A 20,445-nucleotide genomic window follows, 5' to 3' on the forward strand; every position below is an offset into this window, starting at 1 on the left:
ATTTTGGCTCTTTCATAACGTGGTGTGTATCTGTTTATATTTTCAAAGCAATGCATCACTCTCACAGTATATCACATTAACACGCTACTTAGTTCCTGCTTTCATTTCCGCATCGCATTAACACTACATTTGTTTTTATTGTTTTTTCTTCCTTCTTTTCTATTTTTTTAACATTTTTATCATATTCACTGTCACTTTTTTTTTCTTTGACGTTGCACAGTTTGTTAATTGTTATTTTTTGTTATTTTTATTCCTATTTTCTGTCTTTATTTGTGTATTTGTTTACTTCTTATTCTCATATTGCTCTTTCTCCAGTGTTATTGTTTTTTAATCGTTTAATTTTACTTATTCATTTAGTTTTTATTCAAGAGTTGCCCTATCACCATATTTATCCAATTTTCACGATGTTCTTATTACCTTTCTTCTCTATTTATTCAGGTTTTTGATTCTTGCATTGCTTTATCATCAAATTTATCCTGTTTTAACATTTTTCACCTTTATTTATTCATTTACTTTTTTTTTTTTTATTCTCATCACATTTATCCTGTCTTCGCTTCAGCTTCAGTTGGTTTCAGTTCTGGTGTCGCTCACTGGTATACTCTTCATATCGTTATTTATTGATTTATTTTTTTCATATCTATTAATTCATTTACTTTTTCATCTTATTTATTTATTATTTATTTTTTTGTTAATGCACGGTCCTACCATCACACTTAACCTGATTCGACATTGTTATTTTTTTCATTTTTATTTTCTTTCTTTATTATTTTTTTTAATCTTTTTATTTTATTATTATTACTATTATTATTATTTATTTTTTAATTCTTGCACTACTTTGTCCTCACATTTATTCTGTTATAACATTGTTGTTTTACTGTTTTCCTGTCGGCGTAGCATATGCAGTTTTAAAATGTAGAATACTGCATGACTTAAACTCTCCTTTGATCTTTTGATTTTTGCTACACTATCTTTTCTTTCATCTAAATAAAAAGAATCAATGAAAAAAAAAAGAACGCAATTTAAACTAAACTTGAGAGAGAGAGAGAGAGAGAGAGAGAGAGAGAGAGAGAGAGAGAGAGAGAGAGAGAGAGAGAGAGAGAGAGAGAGAGAGAGAGAGAGAGAGAGAGAGAGAGAATTATCAACGTGACTCAAGCTTTTCATCAGTCTATTCAATTCTAGACATCCATTCCTCTTCCTGAAATATAATGAAAAATGGAGGAAGTACTTTACGATTATATCTACTTTACACACGTTCGTACAGAGAAAATGAAGCGCTTGACGTCACCCTATGGAATGAAATCAACTTTATACACTTTCGTACAAAGAAGCGGGGGGGAGGGGATTAAGGCATGAAACATCATCAATTCTGTAACTTCACCTTCTGCGACCTTTACTAGGACTAATGAAGGTTTACATATTCAATCCAAGGTGTCTTTTAACCCTAATCCTTATTTGAAACACACATAAACCATGGAAGCACACTCAGATATCAGAAAGTTAAGGTAATAATAGATGCTGAACATATTTCCCATCAAAACCAACGTATTCATAACATTGTGCTAAAATTTTACCTAACAATTCACTTATGTATAAAGAATGTACAGATATTTTTCAAAACTTACACTTAAATAACAGGAAGCTAAGGTAATAATGTATCTTGAACATATTTCCCATCAAAGCCAACGTATTCATAACATTCTGAGCTAAAATTGTATCTAACACTTCACTAATGTATGAAAAGAAAAGAAAAATGTACAGATACTTCTCTAAACTTATGCTTCAATATCAGAAAAAGCTAAAGAAATAATAGATGCTGAACATATTTCCCATCAAAACCAACGTATTCATAACATTCTGAGCTAAAAATTTCATCTAATATTTCACTAATGTATTAAAAAGGTACAGATATTTTTTTTCGTAAAGTTGCATTCATTTCAGGTATTCTTTACAGCTCAACACAATCCCTGGTCATTATTTTACACACACAGCGTAACTTTTTTTTTCTCTCTCTTTCATTCTCTTTTATTCCCGAATTTCGTCTAATTTACCATTACTGTGGGAATTATTTCATTAAACCATTACATTTCTCCTTGTGTAATTGTGTGTGTGTGTGTGTGTGTGTGTGTGTGTGTGTTTCTTTTTACCAATCCTACGTTCCATCTTTTTCTTGCTCTTTTTCTTTCTTTTTTTCATCCCTTTTCGTGCTTTATTTTTGTCAGGTATCCCATTAATGTGTAAATCATGCCATTACACTATTGCTCTCCTTCTCGTGTGAATGTCAAAGTATTTTTAACTCTCTCTCTCTCTCTCTCTCTCTCTCTCTCTCTCTCTCTCTCTCTCTCTCTCTCTCTCTCTCTCTCTCTCTCTCTCTAAGCACCCGCATTAGTCTATATTTCTCTTTTTTTTTTTTCTCTTCCTTTTTTTCAGTCTTGCTTTACACTGGTTGTTCATTTCCTCACATTTTTCATCAGTTTTCTCTTAAATTTCTTATTTTTCTCTCTCATTTCCGAGTAGTTTTCTTTGTATTACTTTCTCTACTATTTCCCGAGTATTACTGGTTCGCGTTTCCATTTTCTCTATTTTTCTCTTTTCCAAGCAGTTTTCATTGGTATTACCTGTTTTTTTTTTCATCTTTTCAAACAATCTTGGTTCATATTTCTCTTCGTTTATTTAATTCTTTTTTTAATCTTTCTTTTCCGTATAGTTATTACTGGTATTACTTTTTTCTTTCTCTTATTCTTTTTATTCTCTTTTTTTTTAATGTTTTCCGAGCAGTTATTATTTTTCTTCCTGCCTCTTTCTCTAATTCTTCTTATTCTCAGTTTTCAAAATCTTTTCCGAGTAGTTTTCATTGGTATTAGTTCCTCTTTCTCTCGTTCTTCGTATTCTCTTTTTTCATCTCTCTTTTCTGAGCGGTTATCATTAGTATTACTTCATCTCTTTCTCTCATTCACCCTTGGCACACATTTCTCTTTCTCTTACAATTTTTTTCCTCGCTATTTTTCCACGCACTTGTATTACGACAACGTGTAATTTCCGTGATCCACGCCTGACCCTATAACATGCTGACGGGTCACGCGACGAGGCCCAGAGGCGTTCTCCTGCAATGATTGCTTGTACTGGCGCTATTCATTCTCCTCTCATGACGGATGGTCAAGCGTGATAGATGGAGTGTTGGAATGGCTGTCTTTTTCAAGGAGATGTAACGTGTGTGTGTGTGTGTGTGTGTGTGTGTGTGTGTGTGTGTGTGTGTGTTGTAATGCTGGTTGTTTCTATTTTTGTTTTCTCTGTGTCTCTGTCTGTCCTCGTTTCTCACTGTCCGTCTGTCTGTCTGTCTGTTATCTCTGTCTTTCTATTAATCTGAGTGTCTGTCTGTCTTTCTATTTGTCAATCTGTGTGTTTGTGCGTTTCTCTCTCTCTCTCTCTCTCTCTCTCTCTCTCTCTCTCTCTCTCTCTCTCTCTCTCTCTCTCTCTCTCTCTCTCTCTCTCTTGGGTGCCTCAATTCAAATAAAATAAACGTCTATATAAAGTGATTTTTTTTCACCAAACCATCTCGCTCAGATAAAAATTCACAGTTTTTCTCACAATTTAATTTCTAGTGTCGTTTGTTTTCATATAGTTTTTTTTTTTTTTTATTTTATTTCGTTTCGTTCTCCCAAACTTTTTTCTTATCATTCTTTTTAGCGCAACGTCATACATACAAAAGACCGAAGTGAAATTCCTTAGAGAGAGAGAGAGAGAGAGAGAGAGAGAGAGAGAGAGAGAGAGAGAGAGAGAGAGAGAGAGAGAGAGAGAGAGAGAGAGAGAGAGAGAGAGAGAGAGAGAGAGAGAGAGAGAATGGAAGGGGGGAGGGAGGGACATGGCAAACATCATAATCCTCCTTAATGAATAGAAACACAAACACAAACACACACACACACACACACACACACACACACACACACACACACACAAGATAACAAACCAAGGGTGGAAAACACCAACAATAATGTCAACAAAAATAAGAGAGAGAGAAAAAAAAAGAGGGCAAAGAAGGAAAGCAAACTCGAAATCTCAATTTGCCAGATACGAAGAAGCAGAACAAAGAGAGTAAACACACACACAAACACACACACACACACACACACACACACACACACACACACACACACACACACACACACACACACACACACACACACTGCACATCCCATCCAAACACAAAGCAAGAAAAAAAAGCTTTGAAATCAATAACAAGAATATAGGATGAAACTGACAAAAAAAAAAAAAAAAAAAAAAAAAAAACACGTTCAATCCTGTTCCTCCAGCGGCAGCATCAAGAAGAGGGCGGAACAGATGGACAAACTGGGGACATGAGGGTTGGTTGAGAGAGAGGAAGATAAATTTAGCACGTAAGGGAAGGAGACTGTGGTGAGGTGACGTGAGGCCAGTTGAGTCGAGGTGGAGGGTTGAATCTCCACTCGGAAAGGGGAGGAGGATGTTGGAGGAGAGGGAGAGGAGGGGAAAGGGGACTAGTAAAGTGGTAAATTCAAAGTAGGAGGATAAATTCAGCAAGGTTCAGAATAATTTCCAAACGTAATGGCGTAATAGGCTTTGGGTGATGTTCATTTTGATAATTGTACAGGGAAAGTAGAGTGAATGGCTGAGAGAGAGAGAGAGAGAGAGAGAGAGAGAGAGAGAGAGAGAGAGAGAGAGAGAGAGAGAGAGAGAGAGAGAGAGAGAGAGAGAGAGAGAGAGAGAGAGAGAGAGAGAGAGTGTGCAGAGAGTAACTTGACTTGAATAGGGAGGGAGAAAAGGGGAGCTAATGAGCAAAAATGAGAGAGAGAGAGAGAGAGAGAGAGAGAGAGAGAGAGAGAGAGAGAGAGAGAGAGAGAGAGAGAGAGAGAGAGAGAGAGAGAGAGAGAGAGAGAGAGAGAGAGAGAGAGAGAGAGAGAGGAATAAATGCGTATTCACCCCACTATCTATATTTTTTTCCATTACTGAGTGTTTGTTTGTCTATCTCTGCTTGTCTGTCTCTTTCTATCTGTCTATCTATCTGTCCCCTGTCTTTCTACCTCTCTCCACCTCTCTCTTCCACTCCGCTTCCCCTCTCGTTTATTATCTCTTCTAATTATTCACTAATCTCGTTTCTCTTATGTCGCCTTATTCCTTTCCTCCCTTCTGTTCCTCTTCCTCCTTTTTCTTTACTAATTTTTCTTCTATTTTTTTACCCGCACCACCACCATTTCTCTACTTCCTCCCTCCTCTTCATTCTGCTCTTCCTCGTTGTCTTTCCCCTCCTCTTCCTCCTCGTCTTTCTCCACCTTCTCATTTTCCAGCAAGACCTACACCATTTCGTGAATTCTATTGTTTACATTGCAAACTGGTCGAAACAAAAAGTGAACGAAACAAAAGAGAATAATTCGATACACGTTGAATCGACCTCGTGCTTTGTATTCGATTTCCAAATGTTTTCATCAAGTATTGAAAACTTTATCGAGAGCGAGAGAGAGAGAGAGAGAGAGAGAGAGAGAGAGAGAGAGAGAGAGAGAGAGAGAGAGAGAGAGAGAGAGAGAGAGAGAGAGAGAGAGAGAGAGAGAGAGAGAGAGAGGAGTATTAAGGGTGTATTATTGGAAGGGATTAAAAGATCACCTTCACAAATTAATTTGAAAATGTCCCGAGATACGACCAATAACGCAAAGCACTCACAAACACACCAGGAGCGGCGGCAACAACAACAACAACAACAGTAGCAGCAACAATAACAACAACAACAGTAATAATAATAATGTTGATGATGATGATAATGATAATAACAACATCAACAACAACAACAGCAACGAAAACAAAAGCAATAACAAGTACATCACCATCAACAACAACAGCAACAAGAACATCACCATCAAGAACAATAACAAACAACAACGACGAAAACAACAACACAACAAAGAACTGAATTTAATTAAGCCCTCAGCAGCAATCCCGTCAAACCAACAAAACACAAAAAAAACGAAAAAACACCAGCTAAACTAAAATCAAACAGATAAATCATTAAAAACAGTCCACCCAACCAAGCAAACACCGATACAAAATAAACAGAAAACGGCGAAATATTTCCTAAGACTTTTTTGCACGCATTGAGACAAGTGGGCGCTGACATCTCCATCAAAAAGTGTAAGGAGTGCGTCCGTTTGCGAGACCCGGCGTTGGCTTGGTCCGGAACGTTGAGCTTTGGCCAGGAATTCGGATTTGATTCCCGTGCAGACCAGATTTTGTCGTCAGTGTTGCCAGAGCGGCGAGACTTCTCTGTGAACAGCAATTCAGCTTGGAAATACCACACTTGAAACTTTGCAATCTCCTCGAATATCACACAAACTAAGACTGCGTGACCATTCGTGTGTTCATTTCGATTGTATCTGCTTCAGTGTCTTTGTCCTTCTCTGTCTCTCTCTGTTTATCCTGTTCTCTCTTTTTTGGGTCCGTCTCTATTTGTCCTCTTACTCCTGTGCCTCACTATGTCCGTCTTCTCTGTCTATCCTCCTATCTATTGCTTCAGTGTCTTTATCTTCTATCTTGCTGTCTACCTCCTCCCTTGTCCAGGTGCTCTGTATATCTTCTGTCTATCTATCCTTCTGTCCATTATCACACTGTCTTTGTCTATCTTATTTCTTGCCTCACTTTGTCTATCATGTCTGTATGTTTTATATATCGTATCACTGCCTTTATCTTCTATCGTTGTCTATCTTCCTACCCATTGTCTCACTGTCTGTCTGTCTTGCAATGTCTTTCCTTTTGTGTTGCTGTTTATCTGTTTTTGTACGCATTTTTGTCTCAGTGTTGGTCTATTTCGCTATCTTATTTTCTTCTTTCTTTCTGTCTGTCAGTCTATTTTGTTTGCAGTAGTCTTTTTTTTGGTCTATCATACCATCTCTTTTCTATCGTCTATTTTTTTTCTCATGTTTGTGTCTTGTGTTAAATCTGCCACCTGTTCACTTATTAGAATGTCCTTTTTCGTTCTTTCAACTTGCCCATCTCCCTTTTATCCCTTTTCCTCTGCCTATCTTTTTGTTGTATTGTCCAAGTTCTTCTGTCTACTCATCAAGCATCCCATTTTCTCTGTCTGTGTACATGTCTGTCTATCCTATAATAATTTTCCCTAGGTCTAATAGTTTGTTAATTTTTTTCCTTTTTTTCTGTCAAGCTTACTTTTATTCTAGTCTGCTTTCCTTCCGTCTACCTGTCTTCCTTTCCTACTTCATTGTCTGTTCGTCTGTACTTCTGTTTATTCTCCCTCTCTTTCCAATCACTTCGCTCCCTCCTCCATTTCGTCTATAATACTCTTATTTTACTGTCTCCTTACCGTCTACCTGTCTACTTGTCTGTCCCAATCTCCCTTTCTACCTGTCTGCGTATGCTACTGTTTATTCTCCCTGTCCTTCTAATCACTTCGCTCCCTCCTCCATTTCGCATCAAGTTCTTGCCTTAAACGTCTCTGTTGACTGATAATTAATCCTGACCCGATGGCTTGATGCCTTAATTAGCCGTTTACAGGTGGAGGCACGTTCTGATTGGGTAGTGGCGGCAGGTGAAGGTGTTTCCACGCTGATGGAGATGCTACCGACAGCCTTCCGGTAATGAGTTTAAGCGAGACTCCAGTTTAGTGAGAGCTGCCTTGTTTATGAGCCTCCCTCCAAGTTTTCTGTGTGGGGTTTTTGCTTGGCTCAACATTTTTTTTTTTTACCTGTTTCGAAATATTTTTGTTTTATTTTACCTTGTTTGATCGTGTTTTTTAAAATTTATTTTGGTTCAAGGGAGTGTTTTTTTTTTCCCTTTACTTTCTTCAAGAGAATGTTTTTTTTTGTCCTTTTGTTTTTTCCCTATTTTGAACTTTTTTTTTTTTTTTTGTTGGCGTCTTCCTTATTTATGAGCCTCACTTCTTTCCTTCTGTCTGGGCTTCTTTTGTTTATTCCAAGAGTCTTTTTTTCTTCTTCTTTTAACCTTTTCTGTTTCTGACTTTTATTTATTTTTTCCATTTTTCTCGACTGTCCTATTCTTTTTTTCTTTATTGTTTAGCGAGTGAATCTATTTCTCTTCGTGTTTATTTAATTTAAAGGATATGCACATTTTATTCGCAGAGGTTATCTTTTATGTATTTCGCTCTTTTCCACATTACTTTTTCTTTCTTATCTCAAATTTTTATCTTTCGTGCTATTACTTTAGTCCTTTTATTGTTCATTCATCCTACGTAACATTTTGTATATTCAGATTCCTTATGATGATTTTAGTTTTTTTTTTTTTTCCTCCACTCGGTTCTGTAAGTGCTTTATGTACAATGTGTTCTTGTTACTTTCGCTATTCTGGTCTTTTTTTCTTTTTCTTTTTCTTTTTTTTTATTTTGGCCACACAGAGAGTAGTAAGGACAGATACATCAAATTTTGCATTTTCTAGACTACTGAACTACTTAACGTGTTTTACTACCAAAAAAAATAAGTGTCTGAAGAGCTGCAGGGGATTGTGGGAAAAATGTACAGCAGTGAAAGGGTTAATGTTCATTTATCGTTGCTTCAATGGTCACTTTTATTATAAGATTTTTTTTTCCTTTTTTAGTTATTTACACGTATATCTCTTGCTTTATTAAATGTTATTGTAATTCATGAACATTTTAAAACATTTTCCTCACACAAAGCTTTAGTTTATTTTGAGCAGGATTCTTTTCGTTGTTCATTTTTAATTAACGCGACGAATGAAACGAGTGTTCACGATGCGCTTTTTTTTCCCGCTTCCATTTGTCATCACGATGTTTATTTATTTAGGTGTGACTTCGTTAGCGGCAATTATTTATACTTCCCTTTATTGCTATGCGGAATAATAGGTGTTTTTAGCGCCCAACAATTCTAGCGTTTAATAGTTTTACTATTGTCTCTCTATCCGCGAGAATAAATATTTTCAAAAGTGCGCAAAATCAAATGTTTGTCCAATAATTCACTTTTTATATGTCTTTTTACTTTTTCTTTTTATCTAACCCTCATTTCTCTCGTTTCTCGTACATTATATATTCCCTAAACAACACGAAAATACATGTTTAAACAATATCTTACTTTTCTTATTTTTTTTCATCTTCGCTTTGTCTATTCGTCCTTTCATTCCTTCATTCCATCTTCAGTTTTATCACTGTTCCTCTATTCGCTGCAATAAAAATTTCCATAAATGCACAAAATCATATGTTTGTCCAATATCTCCGTTTTCTCTTCATTGTCTTCGTCTTTACTTTATCTGTACCTCCTTTATTTTTATCTCCTTTTACATTCAACAATGTCTTCTTCCATTACAAATCCACAAATAAAAAGGTTAATCCTCTCTTCACCGTTTTCTTCTATCTTTACTTTCTTTCTACCTCCTTTTCCTTCCCCTTAATTTTTTATCATTATTTTATCAATTCGCTACAATAAACGTTTCCAAAGTTAAAAGTGAAAAAAACACAATGTTTATCCAATCTTTCCTGCTTATTTTCCTTCATCTCCTTTGCCTTCCGTTTATCTTTCCCTCTTCCCTTCCCTCGTTTCCAGGTCCTCCTTTTTCTCTATCTCTCTCCTGACACTCCTCTCTCCAATCCTCTTCTTTCTTGCTCCATGTCACATTTCTCTCCCCCTACCGTTCCTCCTCACCTCCTTTCTTCCCCCTCCTCTTCTCTTTACCTCTCTTCTTTGCCTCTATCGCGCCCTCCCCCGCCTCGCTTCCAGTATCCTCTTGTCCAATCATCTTATCAAACAGTGATGACGTAGGAGGGGAGGAGGCGCCCACGACCAATCAGGTGTCTTCTCTTATCGGACTGAGGACAGGCGTTCGTTGAGTCGGATTTCAGAGCGGATACGGATTCTGCGCCGGATGAGGGGACGAAAACAAAGACTGGAGATATTTGAGTGAGAAAAGGAAGGAAAATTATGTATGATGGTGAACGAAGCTTAATGGAAACCTTTATATGAAAGTGAAACGTGAGAAAGAGATTGGAAAAAAGGAAAATTAAGACCAGGAGCGATTCCCAAGCACAGTGTCAAGTGAAATTTTAAATTGGAAAAAGAGGAAGGAACAGGAAAGATTAAAAATGTGAAATGATTTCTTTTTTTTTTTGTGTGTGATACGTTTAACATCACGACCTAACCCAAGACGAGAGAGAGAGAGAGAGAGAGAGAGAGAGAGAGAGAGAGAGAGAGAGAGAGAGAGAGAGAGAGAGAGAGAGAGAGAGAGAGAGAGACACACACATAAAAGAAAGAGACAGATTAAGATAGAAAGGTCAAAAGTGGACATTAATATCTACAAGAGAGCGAGAGCGAGAGAGAGAGAGAGAGAGAGAGAGAGAGAGAGAGAGAGAGAGAGAGAGAGAGAGAGAGAGAGAGAGTCACAAGTGGACATAAAAAAACTGCTGAGATACTAACCTGGACGAAGAAAAGCCGGATTTGACCCACCGCACCTGACCCGTGGCCTTCACCATGCTGGGTCAAAGGTCATTCACGTGTCCTATCTTCCTACTAGTCGTCTGCATCGGTAAGTGAGCAACCACGCAAGGAAATATAACCCAGTATTGATTTGAACCTTAATACCATTCCTCTCTCTCTCTCTCTCTCTCTCTCTCTCTCTCTCTCTCTCTCTCTCTCTCTCTCTCTCTCTCTCTCTCTCTCTCTCTCTCTCTCTTTGTTCTCATTATAAGATGCCTATGTCTCTTGGGGAAATAGAATTGTTATTATTTTCTACAATGTTGCTTATTCAACATTTCATTATGTCATGTCGCTTCCTGTTCTTTTGTTTCATTGTTTTCCTGGATTTTCATTTTCTCATTTAATGTGCTATGCCTCTCCTAGCGCTCTCTCTCTCTCTCTCTCTCTCTCTCTCTCTCTCTCTCTCTCTCTCTCTCTCTCTCTCCTTTAATAATTTCTCTATATTTTTTTCTCTATTTCAATATCGGAGGTCTCTTTACATTCCCCTACTTTCCTTCTTCCATTCTTTGAGCTTTACTCTTTCGCCCTTGCTATGTAACCTCAGTATTCTACCTAGGCACCTTCCTCTCCCTCTTCCTCTGCCCCCTCCCTCCCTCTCTCTCTCTCTCTCCTCCTTCAGCACAATGTATGCCTCTGAAAATGACCATATAAATATTTTTTCCTTGGTTGTGGAGCAAAGAGGAAAGCAGGAGGGAAAACGTATATATATATTTTTTTTAGCAAAGAAATTCAGCCTCACCCTTGTTCCTCCAGATATTCATTGCCCTTTTTTGTTGCCCACTTCCTCCTCCTCCTTTAGTACCTCCTATGTTCACCTGCCTTGTCTGTCTGTCTGTTTGTACGTCTGTGTCTCTGCGTGAGTTTTTTTTTTTTTTATCCTTTTACTACTTCCATTGCTACTTCTTTCTTTATTTCTCTGTCTGTCTGTCTGTCTGTCTGTCTCTCTCTCTCTCTCTCTCTCTCTCTCTCTCTCTCTCTGATGACCAATAAAGACAAGAAATATGAAGAGACGATTTCCTCTCTCTCTCTCTCTCTCTCTCTCTCTCTCTCTCTCTCTCTCTCTCTCTCTCTCTCTCTCTCTCTCTCTCTCTCTCTCTCTCTCTCTCTCTCCAATATCTGCAGTAAGCAAACATTCACAACCAGCATTAGCAGCCACCACCATCACTGCAGCCACCACCATCACCACCACATACCAAAATTCTCACTGCCCACCACCACCACCACCACCACCACCACCACCACCACCACCACCAATCCTGACTCCGCATCACCACTTACCACGAGCCACCACTGGACTCATCACCACCATCGCTACCAACAGAGAGAGAGAGAGAGAGAGAGAGAGAGAGAGAGAGAGAGAGAGAGAGAGAGAGAGCTTTCACACACAAAGAGGAACGTATAGTTAAAAAGTTTTGCGTCCGTACTTTCTCTCACATGAAACTAACTCTCTCTTCCTTCATCTGGAACTAACACTCAACCACCACCACCACTACCACCACTACCACCACAACCACCACCACCACCACCGAGCCACTACGGGTCAATTAGTTCGTAAAATAGTCCTTTTCCCAGAGCTTTTTATATCTCCTAATTGCCGAGCGGTGTTTACTCAAGGTAGGAAGAGCCGAGCTTCACCTACAAACGGCCTCCTCTGAAACCTGAAGGGAAAAATTTAAGAGTGAGGAGAGAGAGAGAAAAAGAAACGAGGGAATGTTAAGAATCTCAGCGTGACGTAATTTTGTTGATCTTCCTTTCATTGGCTGGAAAAGTGGAAAAGTGTGAAGTGTACATAGGAGCATCAGAAGACCATGACACGGTAAGGGAGGCCGCAAGAAGCCAGTAAAGCCAGTAGGCCTAGACGAGAGGCAGTCCCTGAATAAAACATGCATAGCTATATCCACCTATCTTTCCCATACACACACACACACACACACACACACACACACACACACACACACACACACACACACACACACACACACACACACACACACACACACACTCGGTTAGGCAAATGCTTGTAGGTGTTTATATCCACACTGGAAATTGCTATGGCTCTCTCTCTCTCTCTCTCTCTCTCTCTCTCTCTCTCTCTCTCTCTCTCTCTCTCTCTCATTTGCCAGCCCAAACAACCCGTGACCAGGCAGCAGGATTCCAGCAGTCTCCGCCGCATCACGCTGAGTGCAAATATTAGTTGTTTTCCGTGTGGTCGTTCCCTCCACTAACCATTACTAAGACATCAAGGAAACTTATTCACTTCATTCCGTCCTTTATTTGCTGCTGAGAGACAAATAGAAAGATAGAGAGAGATAGAGAGAAGAGACCGAGTGCGTATAGGAAGCCTCAAAACAAAGGAGGAGAAAAAGGAAAGTGAAAGGTGCAAAAAGATTTACTTCGTTTTATGCTTCCCCCTTTCCTCTCCTCTCCACGGCTTCCCTTGGTTTATTTATTTTAACTCTGCCGGTTGTATTAACGCGGGTCACAGTGGTGGTGGTGGTGGTGGTGGTGGTTAAGGGTGATGTGTGTGTGTGTGTGTGTGTGTGTGTGTGTGTGTGTGTGTGTGTGTGTATGGATGCGTGGAGGGTGTCATTTTCTCTCTCTCTCTCTCTCTCTCTCTCTCTCTCTCTCTCTCTCTCTCTCTCTCTCTCTCTCTCTCTCTCTCTCTCTCTCTCTCTCTCTTATTTCGCTTTTCGTCCACCCACTTCCTGTTTTCAAGTTTGTGTGTCCTCCTCCTCCTCTTCCTCCTGCTCCTCCTCCTCTGCCGCCGCCTCTTCCTCCTCCTCTTCCTCCTCTTTTTCCTGCTCCTCCTCCTCCTCCTACTACTAAGACAACACTTTCTCTTTCTTCTCCTCTTCCTCTATCTTCCATTCCTTTTTCTGTGTTCGTTTACTCTTTCTCTCTCTCTGCACTTACACGTCAAATATACTCCCAACCAACACTTTTTACACTCAGTTCAACAAGGAGTTAACGACATGAACGAATACAAGGGAAGTGAGCAAACACCTTGAACAAACACATCATAGAAGCAAACACAGCAGAAAGGTATGGACTCGCCTCCCAATACGAGACATGAAGGTGGATTTTACCTGGAAATGAAGCACCGCCACCACCACCACCACCACCACTTCTATGTTATCACTGTACAGACATCCTTCTCTGCCATTATCACTACACTCATGGAAACACCCGGGTAAACATCAAACTCCATCTAAATTACCGCCTTTATCAAGAGAACACCTTTAAAACCCACAGTAACTTCCACTCTTGCAGGTAGTGTAGATAAGGCCCAAAACGTTCCAAATACGAACCCTTGTGCAACTTGTATTATTGTTATTAAGGTTATTGGTACATATTACCATCAGGGGAACCATTACTAATACTGATGCTACTCATACTATTACTATGGCCCTCAACAAAATTAGTATTGCTCCATTTGCCATTAAGACTACGCTTTAATTGATAAGGAAACATTAACATTATTAAGAAAACCACCACTAGGAGCATCACTATTTACACTACTAATTACCCACGAGAAGTCTAGCACTATTTTATGAGACAATGCAGGCTACGAGTAAGACAGTATCTATATCAACCCTTTTTCCCTGCTATATGTAACAATTTTCGACACTAAAAACGATGTATGCAATCCTAATAAGCGTCTACAACAAAGAAAGGAATTAAAAGAATAGGTTTTGAAATTTCTGGCCAGTATAATATCTAGAGATGACTGTAGGATAAGAAATGTCTCAGTGTGGTCAGAGATTAAAGAAAGACGTCGGATAGCAGTGGAAGGGTTAAGGTAACACATCAAGGGCCAAGATTAAGTGCACTAATGTAACCAACACTTGAGTCACCTATCTGACTAGTAATGCTGCATTCAAGGCCACTGCCACCGCCACTACTGTTATAACTAAAGTAACCACAATGACAACAATGACAACCACAGCTGCTACTACAAATAATCATAGAGTAAATACTAAAATTATTTCTGCCAATATTCACTTATCTGCCACTACAAGACAGGGAGCAATACAGCCACCACGTTAAAAACAACAGCAGCAACAATAGCAAAGGCAACGATAGCAACAACGATAACAATAACAACAAGAACAGCAGTAACAATAAAAAACATTCGTGTACCGAGAAACGGACTTTAATCTGCTAGACTCTGTGAAACTTCAAGGAAACACACACACACACACACACACACACACGAGAAAGAGAGAGAGTACCCTTGCAAACTTAATACAATTTTCCTATTAGTGTACGTACATGTGTTCGTTCCCACGTTTCACAGTACGTATGTGAGTAGTGTGTATGTATATGTCTGAATGTATATATCTATCTTAGAGGTGCAGGGGAAGCGGTTGTAACTACGCTATGGATGAGGCAACTTGATGTCCAATATAAACAAACATGCGACCAAGTTATAATTGTGTAACGTTTCTCTCTCTCTCTCTCTCTCTCTCTCTCTCTCTCTCTCTCTCTCTCTCTCTCTCTCTCTCTCTCTCTCTCTCTCTAGTGTGTGGGCGGGTGTGGGCGCATGAGCGATAATATGACGGGATTAAAATTCACGACAGGATAAATAACAGAGAAAGAGAGAGAGAACTGTCAGACACTCACACGCAATCTCAACTTGAACCAAAACTTATGGCTAGTTTCATTAAAAATAATAACTCTCTCTCTCTCTCTCTCTCTCTCTCTCTCTCTCTCTCTCTCTCTCTCTCTCTCTCTCCAACTTTATCCATTTCTCCCGTCGTCTGTTTCTTTTCCTCCATTAACTTCCTCCTTTCTTCCTTCTATCCATTGCTCCTCCTTCTCCTCCATTTCCTTCCTTTCCTCTTCTTCGTCTTTTCTCTTTTCCCTCCCCCTTCTCTCTCTCTCTCTCTCTCTCTCTCTCTCTCTCTCTCTCTCTCTCTCTCTCTCTCTCTCTCTCTCTCTCTCTCTTCCCTGCATGTAATATCTATATTCCTATTAATTTACAACTTTTACAACGTTTGCATAGACTTCCGTCCGAACCTAAATCACCATTATTTCTGGCCGTCACTCTTACTTAATTCGCACAGTCACGTCTCTTCCCAGTAGCACAGCAGTCGTGGAAATTTAAGCCACCTTTATATAACACACCAGTCCGTACCACATGTAACACCACACTCATTTTCCTTAATTTTTCCTAGCGTAACCTAAATACAGTCACGTCTCTTCCCAATAGCAGAGGAAACGTGGAAATTCAAAGTACTTTTTACATGAGATACTAATCTGTACTAAATATATTACTGCACTCATTTCTTCCCCTTTTTCCTAACCTAATCTAACCACAGTCAGGTGTTTCCACAGTACACACAGAAAAATTCAAGCTACATTTATATAACACACGTCAATTCAGTCTGTATGTTACACTGCACTCATTTCCTCCTTTTTCCTAATCTAACCAAACTTAACCTACGTAACTACAGTAAACGTGGAAATAAACTACCTTTATATAACACACCACTCCGTATTGCATGTAATACCACGATTATTTCCCCACCTCTCTCTTAACTCAACCTAACACTAACCGCTATTTTTTTCCCCTTCCAGACAAACCATCTCTTGTCGATACCAAGGTGCGCATTGACCCAAGGCGAAATGATCTCAAGGTTCCGATCCCCGTGCCCATGGCCTCCCCCACACCTGACCCGGGCCCGCACATCGTGGAGGACTCGCCGAAATATGTGGTGGCAGCGGTGGGATCGCCCGCCTACGTTCCCTGCAAGACACGGAGCATCGGGTCGAAATCGGTGAGCGTATTAATGTGATGTGTTTCGTTTCGAATTTTTTATTATTATTATTATTATTATTATTATTATTATTATTATTATTATTATTATTATTATTATTATTATTAGACACACGAGTATTAAAATTTTGTCTCGTAAGGAAATAGTAATTTATGAACTTTGTGTGTGTGTGTGTGTGTGTGTGTGTGTGTGTGTGTGTGTGTGTGTGTGTGTGTGTGTGTGTGTGTGTGTGTGTGTGTGTGTGTGTGTGAGAGAGAGAGAGAGAGAGAGAGAGAGAGAGAGAGAGAGAGAGAGAGAGAGAGAGAGAGAGAGAGAGAGAGAGAGAGAGAGGAAATTAATGTGGGCACACACACACACACACACACACACACACACACACACACACACACACACACACACACACACACACACACACACACACACACACACACACAGACAAGCTGGTCCACTCCTTTGCCTTGATAGGTAGTGGAGGTCGTAAGTCACCTGCTACGTAATTAGGGGGCCATGGATCACACCTGGTCTAAGAGCCTATTAATTCCGAGCGTGAGGGGGCAGGTGATCAGCGTGTTTGCGCCTACACACACGCACACGCGCGCGCACACACACACACACACACACACACACACACACACACACACACACACACACACACACACACACACACACACACACACACACACCAAAGTTCAAGAGATGATCAGATGAACATATATCCCGACCTAAACTCGTCTCCATTTTGGTTATTTTTTTTATTTCTATTTTTTTTTCAATTTTGGTAGCGCCATAATAACGTTTTTTTCTTTTTTTAGAGAGAGAGAGAGAGAGAGAGAGAGAGAGAGAGAGAGAGAGAGAGAGAGAGAGAGAGAGAGAGAGAGAGAGAGAGAGAGAGAGAGAGAGACTGTAGAGAAATTGAGGCAACTTTATGACTTCCATTAATTGACTTCGCAAAAATAGCAACTTCCTGTGTGTGTGTGTGTGTGTGTGTGTGTGTGTGTGTGTGTGTGTGTGTGTGTGTGTGTGTGTGTGTGTGTGTGTGTGTGTGTGTGTGTGTGTGTGTGACCTCATTAAAGATTCAGCATTGTTCAATTTACAAAACACAATTAACTTTACTTTGTCTTGCCAGTATTTTTCTTCCCCACGTCTCTCTCTCTCTCTCTCTCTCTCTCTCTCTCTCTCTCTCTCTCTCTCTCTCTCTCTCTCTCTCTCTCTCTCTCTCTCTCTAAAACATTTTTCTCATCCCTTCCTTCCTTTACTTTTTCTCAGTACTGGTGAACAAAGGTAACTTAATCGCTTTCGGGGTGAGAATTAAAGCCTTTTACATCATCGCTCCTTTTCTTTCTCCGGACCACAGATAATTAAAGGCCAGAGATCTTTCCCAGCGCGTGTTTTGCTGTACGAGCGAATCTCATCATTTTGTATTTTCCGCTAATTTCTTACCGACGAGGACAAAAAGAAAAAAAAAAAAAATGGAGAGTGTAAGAAAACTCCAGCATATTTCATCTTCACTTTTTTCTTTTCTCTCTCGTCGGTAATTACTCAGGACAAGATAACATACAAACGAGGCGTATTTTTTCCGGGAAATATACGAGTTGTTTTTATTTTCCTTAGGGTGATGAGGAAGGGGGGGGGGAGAGAGAGAGAGAGAGAGAGAGAGAGAGAGAGAGAGAGAGAGAGAGAGAGAGAGAGAGAGAGAGAGAGAGAGAGAGAGAGAGAGAGAGAGAGAGAGAATGTTTGTTTGTGTGTGTGTGTGTGTGTGTGTGTGTGTGTGTGTGTGTGTGTGTGTATTTCACCTGCGTCACATCTCGTTAAATAAACAAGGATGTATCAGCAAGCTCACGTCAAATTCACATTACTACCGAGATGAATTTCTTATTAAAACTATTTTCTAAGTAATCGAGATTCACACAGTCCAGTTAATCATGTAAACATTAATTTCCGCCTCACGGTTAATTACATCACGATGCAAAACAAGTGAAATGCGGTCTCGCACTGTCATTGGGTGTAGAAATGAACGCGATAACCAATCATATCTCGCGTTGGGCGGTAGCAAGGTTCTGAGTGGCAGGGTTGCGTTGAAATCAAGGAAAAACGCTTGGCAATGACGAAACAATGTGTTTGGAAGCGAGGGGCGAGGGTTGAGATGCTGCCACAACAGACAACTTGTGTTTTTTGCTGTCAAAGGTTTTCGTCTCATGCACGTTGTTATTTCGCTTGTCTTGTTTCTGCTCTGATTATGTTCCTGCTTCCCATCACTCGGTTTGTTGGTCTGTCTTTCCCTTCGTCCATAAGTCAGTCAGTATTTCCAATTATCTTCAAAAAAATATCTATATTCAGGTTTTTTTTTTTTCTCTTTCCTTTAGAAAATATTCTTTTGGAAATAGAGCACACAAATACAAAATATTTCCCTTTCTCAAGTGACATTATAAAAACATTACCACTCATCATAATTTTCGTCATTCGCCATTACCATCGTTATCACAGCCATCACCATCACCATTACCACAGCTGCTATCGCCATCGCCATTACCACAACCACCATCGCCATCACCATCATTGCAACCACCATCATCACCATCATGTCTTCAGCACCAAGCCGCGTTGACAATAAGGTATCACGTGACTTATGGGATTTTCATGGTTCCTTTGCGTGTGAGAAAAAAATATATACATAAACTCTGGTGATAAACTTTCTTTTCCTTCCTTTGTTTTTATCTTTGTTCTTTTAGTTATGTGTCAGTTACATGACTTTACGTGTTGAAAAAATTACGCTTGGATGATAAGCTTTTCTTTTTTTCTTTTTATATATTTTTTTTATGTATTCCATGTCCTCCTTTTGACAGTCACCGTGACAACACCATTTCTTTAATCTTTGCTTTCCTTTAGAAGTCAGCAACGTAAAATTATAATTTCCTTTTATATATTTTCTCTCTGGCGGTCATTAAGATTAACGTCCTTTTTCGTGAATCTTCCCGTAGAAAGTTACGAAGGTAAGGTGTTTTTCTTTAATTATTTATCTCTTTGAAGGGCACCAAGATATGTTTCTTTGCTTCCATTTACGTTTTCCATGTGAAAGAAGATAAAATCCTTTACTTTTCTGAATAATTTTCGCTTAGAAAGTCATCAATATAATGAAGTTTATTTTCAGTTTCTTTGAAAATCACTAATTCTTTTTTTTTTCTTTCTATGTTCTTCCTCTGAGACTCACCAAGATAAAAGTCTGCATATTACACTTTTGCTTTGGAAAACCTTATAATAATGACTTATCAGTTCTTTTGAAAATCACTGTCCTTATTTATTTATTCATTTAAAATTTTTTTTTTTTTTTTTATCAATGTTCTCCCTTTTGAAATTCACCAAGATAAGTCCCATATATTTCACCTTTGCTCTTCCTTTCGAGATCACCCAAGTTATATTTTTTCATAAGTTCTACCTTTGGAAATCGCTAACGAGGTTTCTTAATTCAATCTTTTTCTTTTTCTGTCACATGCAAAAATCACCAAGATAAGGGTAAAATATTTTTTTCACCAGTTATCGCTTTGAAAGTTACCAGACGTTCCTTTTAATCTAACGATGCTTTTTAATCTACCCACAAGATTCCGTTCTCCATTACATCTGAAAGTCACCAAGATAAAACTTCAATATTTCCCACCAATTTTCGCTTTGAAAGTCACAACACGTTCCCTTTATCTAACAAAACCTCTTCATTTAACCAAAACATTTAATTTTCTATCCTTTTATCTAACAAAATCTCTTAATTTAACTAAAACAAATTTCTTCTATCAAGTCACCAAGATCAGGTTTAATATTTTCACCAGTTTTCGCTTTGAAAGTCACCGAGAGTCACTGAGGTGCAGGAGGAAGGCAGCTTGGTGACACACGGCGGGCGCCACACACCACCCCGGGAAGGCAGAGCGTGAGGTGGTGTGTGATCCTGATTTTTACACAGCATTACATTACCACAGAATTATGCAAATGCTGGGCGAGCAGGAATATGCTTTACACGCCGCCAAATTAATTCTCTCTCTCTCTCTCTCTCTCTCTCTCTCTCTCTCTCTCTCTCTCTCTCTCTCTCTCTCGTGTTTTATTAGATATTGATTCCTCTTTTATTTACTTTGTCTCGCTCGTAATTCACACCTGAGTTACGACACACACACACACACACACACACACACACACACACACACACACAG

At 39.2% G+C, this 20,445-nt stretch overlaps 2 protein-coding genes across 3 annotated transcripts in view; one reads left to right on the forward strand and one right to left on the reverse strand.

Annotated features, from left to right (window-relative positions):
- Window positions 1-20,445, reverse strand: part of LOC135093569 (uncharacterized) — a 152,094-nt gene that overhangs the window by 55,389 nt on the left and 76,260 nt on the right. The window lies entirely within an intron of this gene.
- LOC135093570 (zwei Ig domain protein zig-8-like) overlaps window positions 1-20,445 on the forward strand; it is a 61,393-nt gene that overhangs the window by 4,870 nt on the left and 36,078 nt on the right. The window contains exons 2-3 of one of the 2 annotated variants that reach the window (XM_063992945.1): window positions 9,751-10,521; window positions 16,053-16,252. In XM_063992945.1, the coding sequence (XP_063849015.1) occupies window positions 10,467-10,521; window positions 16,053-16,252 (255 nt within the window). In that variant the 5' untranslated portion in view covers window positions 9,751-10,466. The remainder of the gene's footprint in view (window positions 1-9,750; window positions 10,522-16,052; window positions 16,253-20,445) is intronic. The other variant, XM_063992946.1, reaches the window with a different exon arrangement.

The sequence above is a fragment of the Scylla paramamosain genome, chromosome 43, assembly GCF_035594125.1.
Source record: "Scylla paramamosain isolate STU-SP2022 chromosome 43, ASM3559412v1, whole genome shotgun sequence".
Taxonomy (NCBI): Eukaryota; Metazoa; Arthropoda; class Malacostraca; order Decapoda; family Portunidae; genus Scylla; species Scylla paramamosain.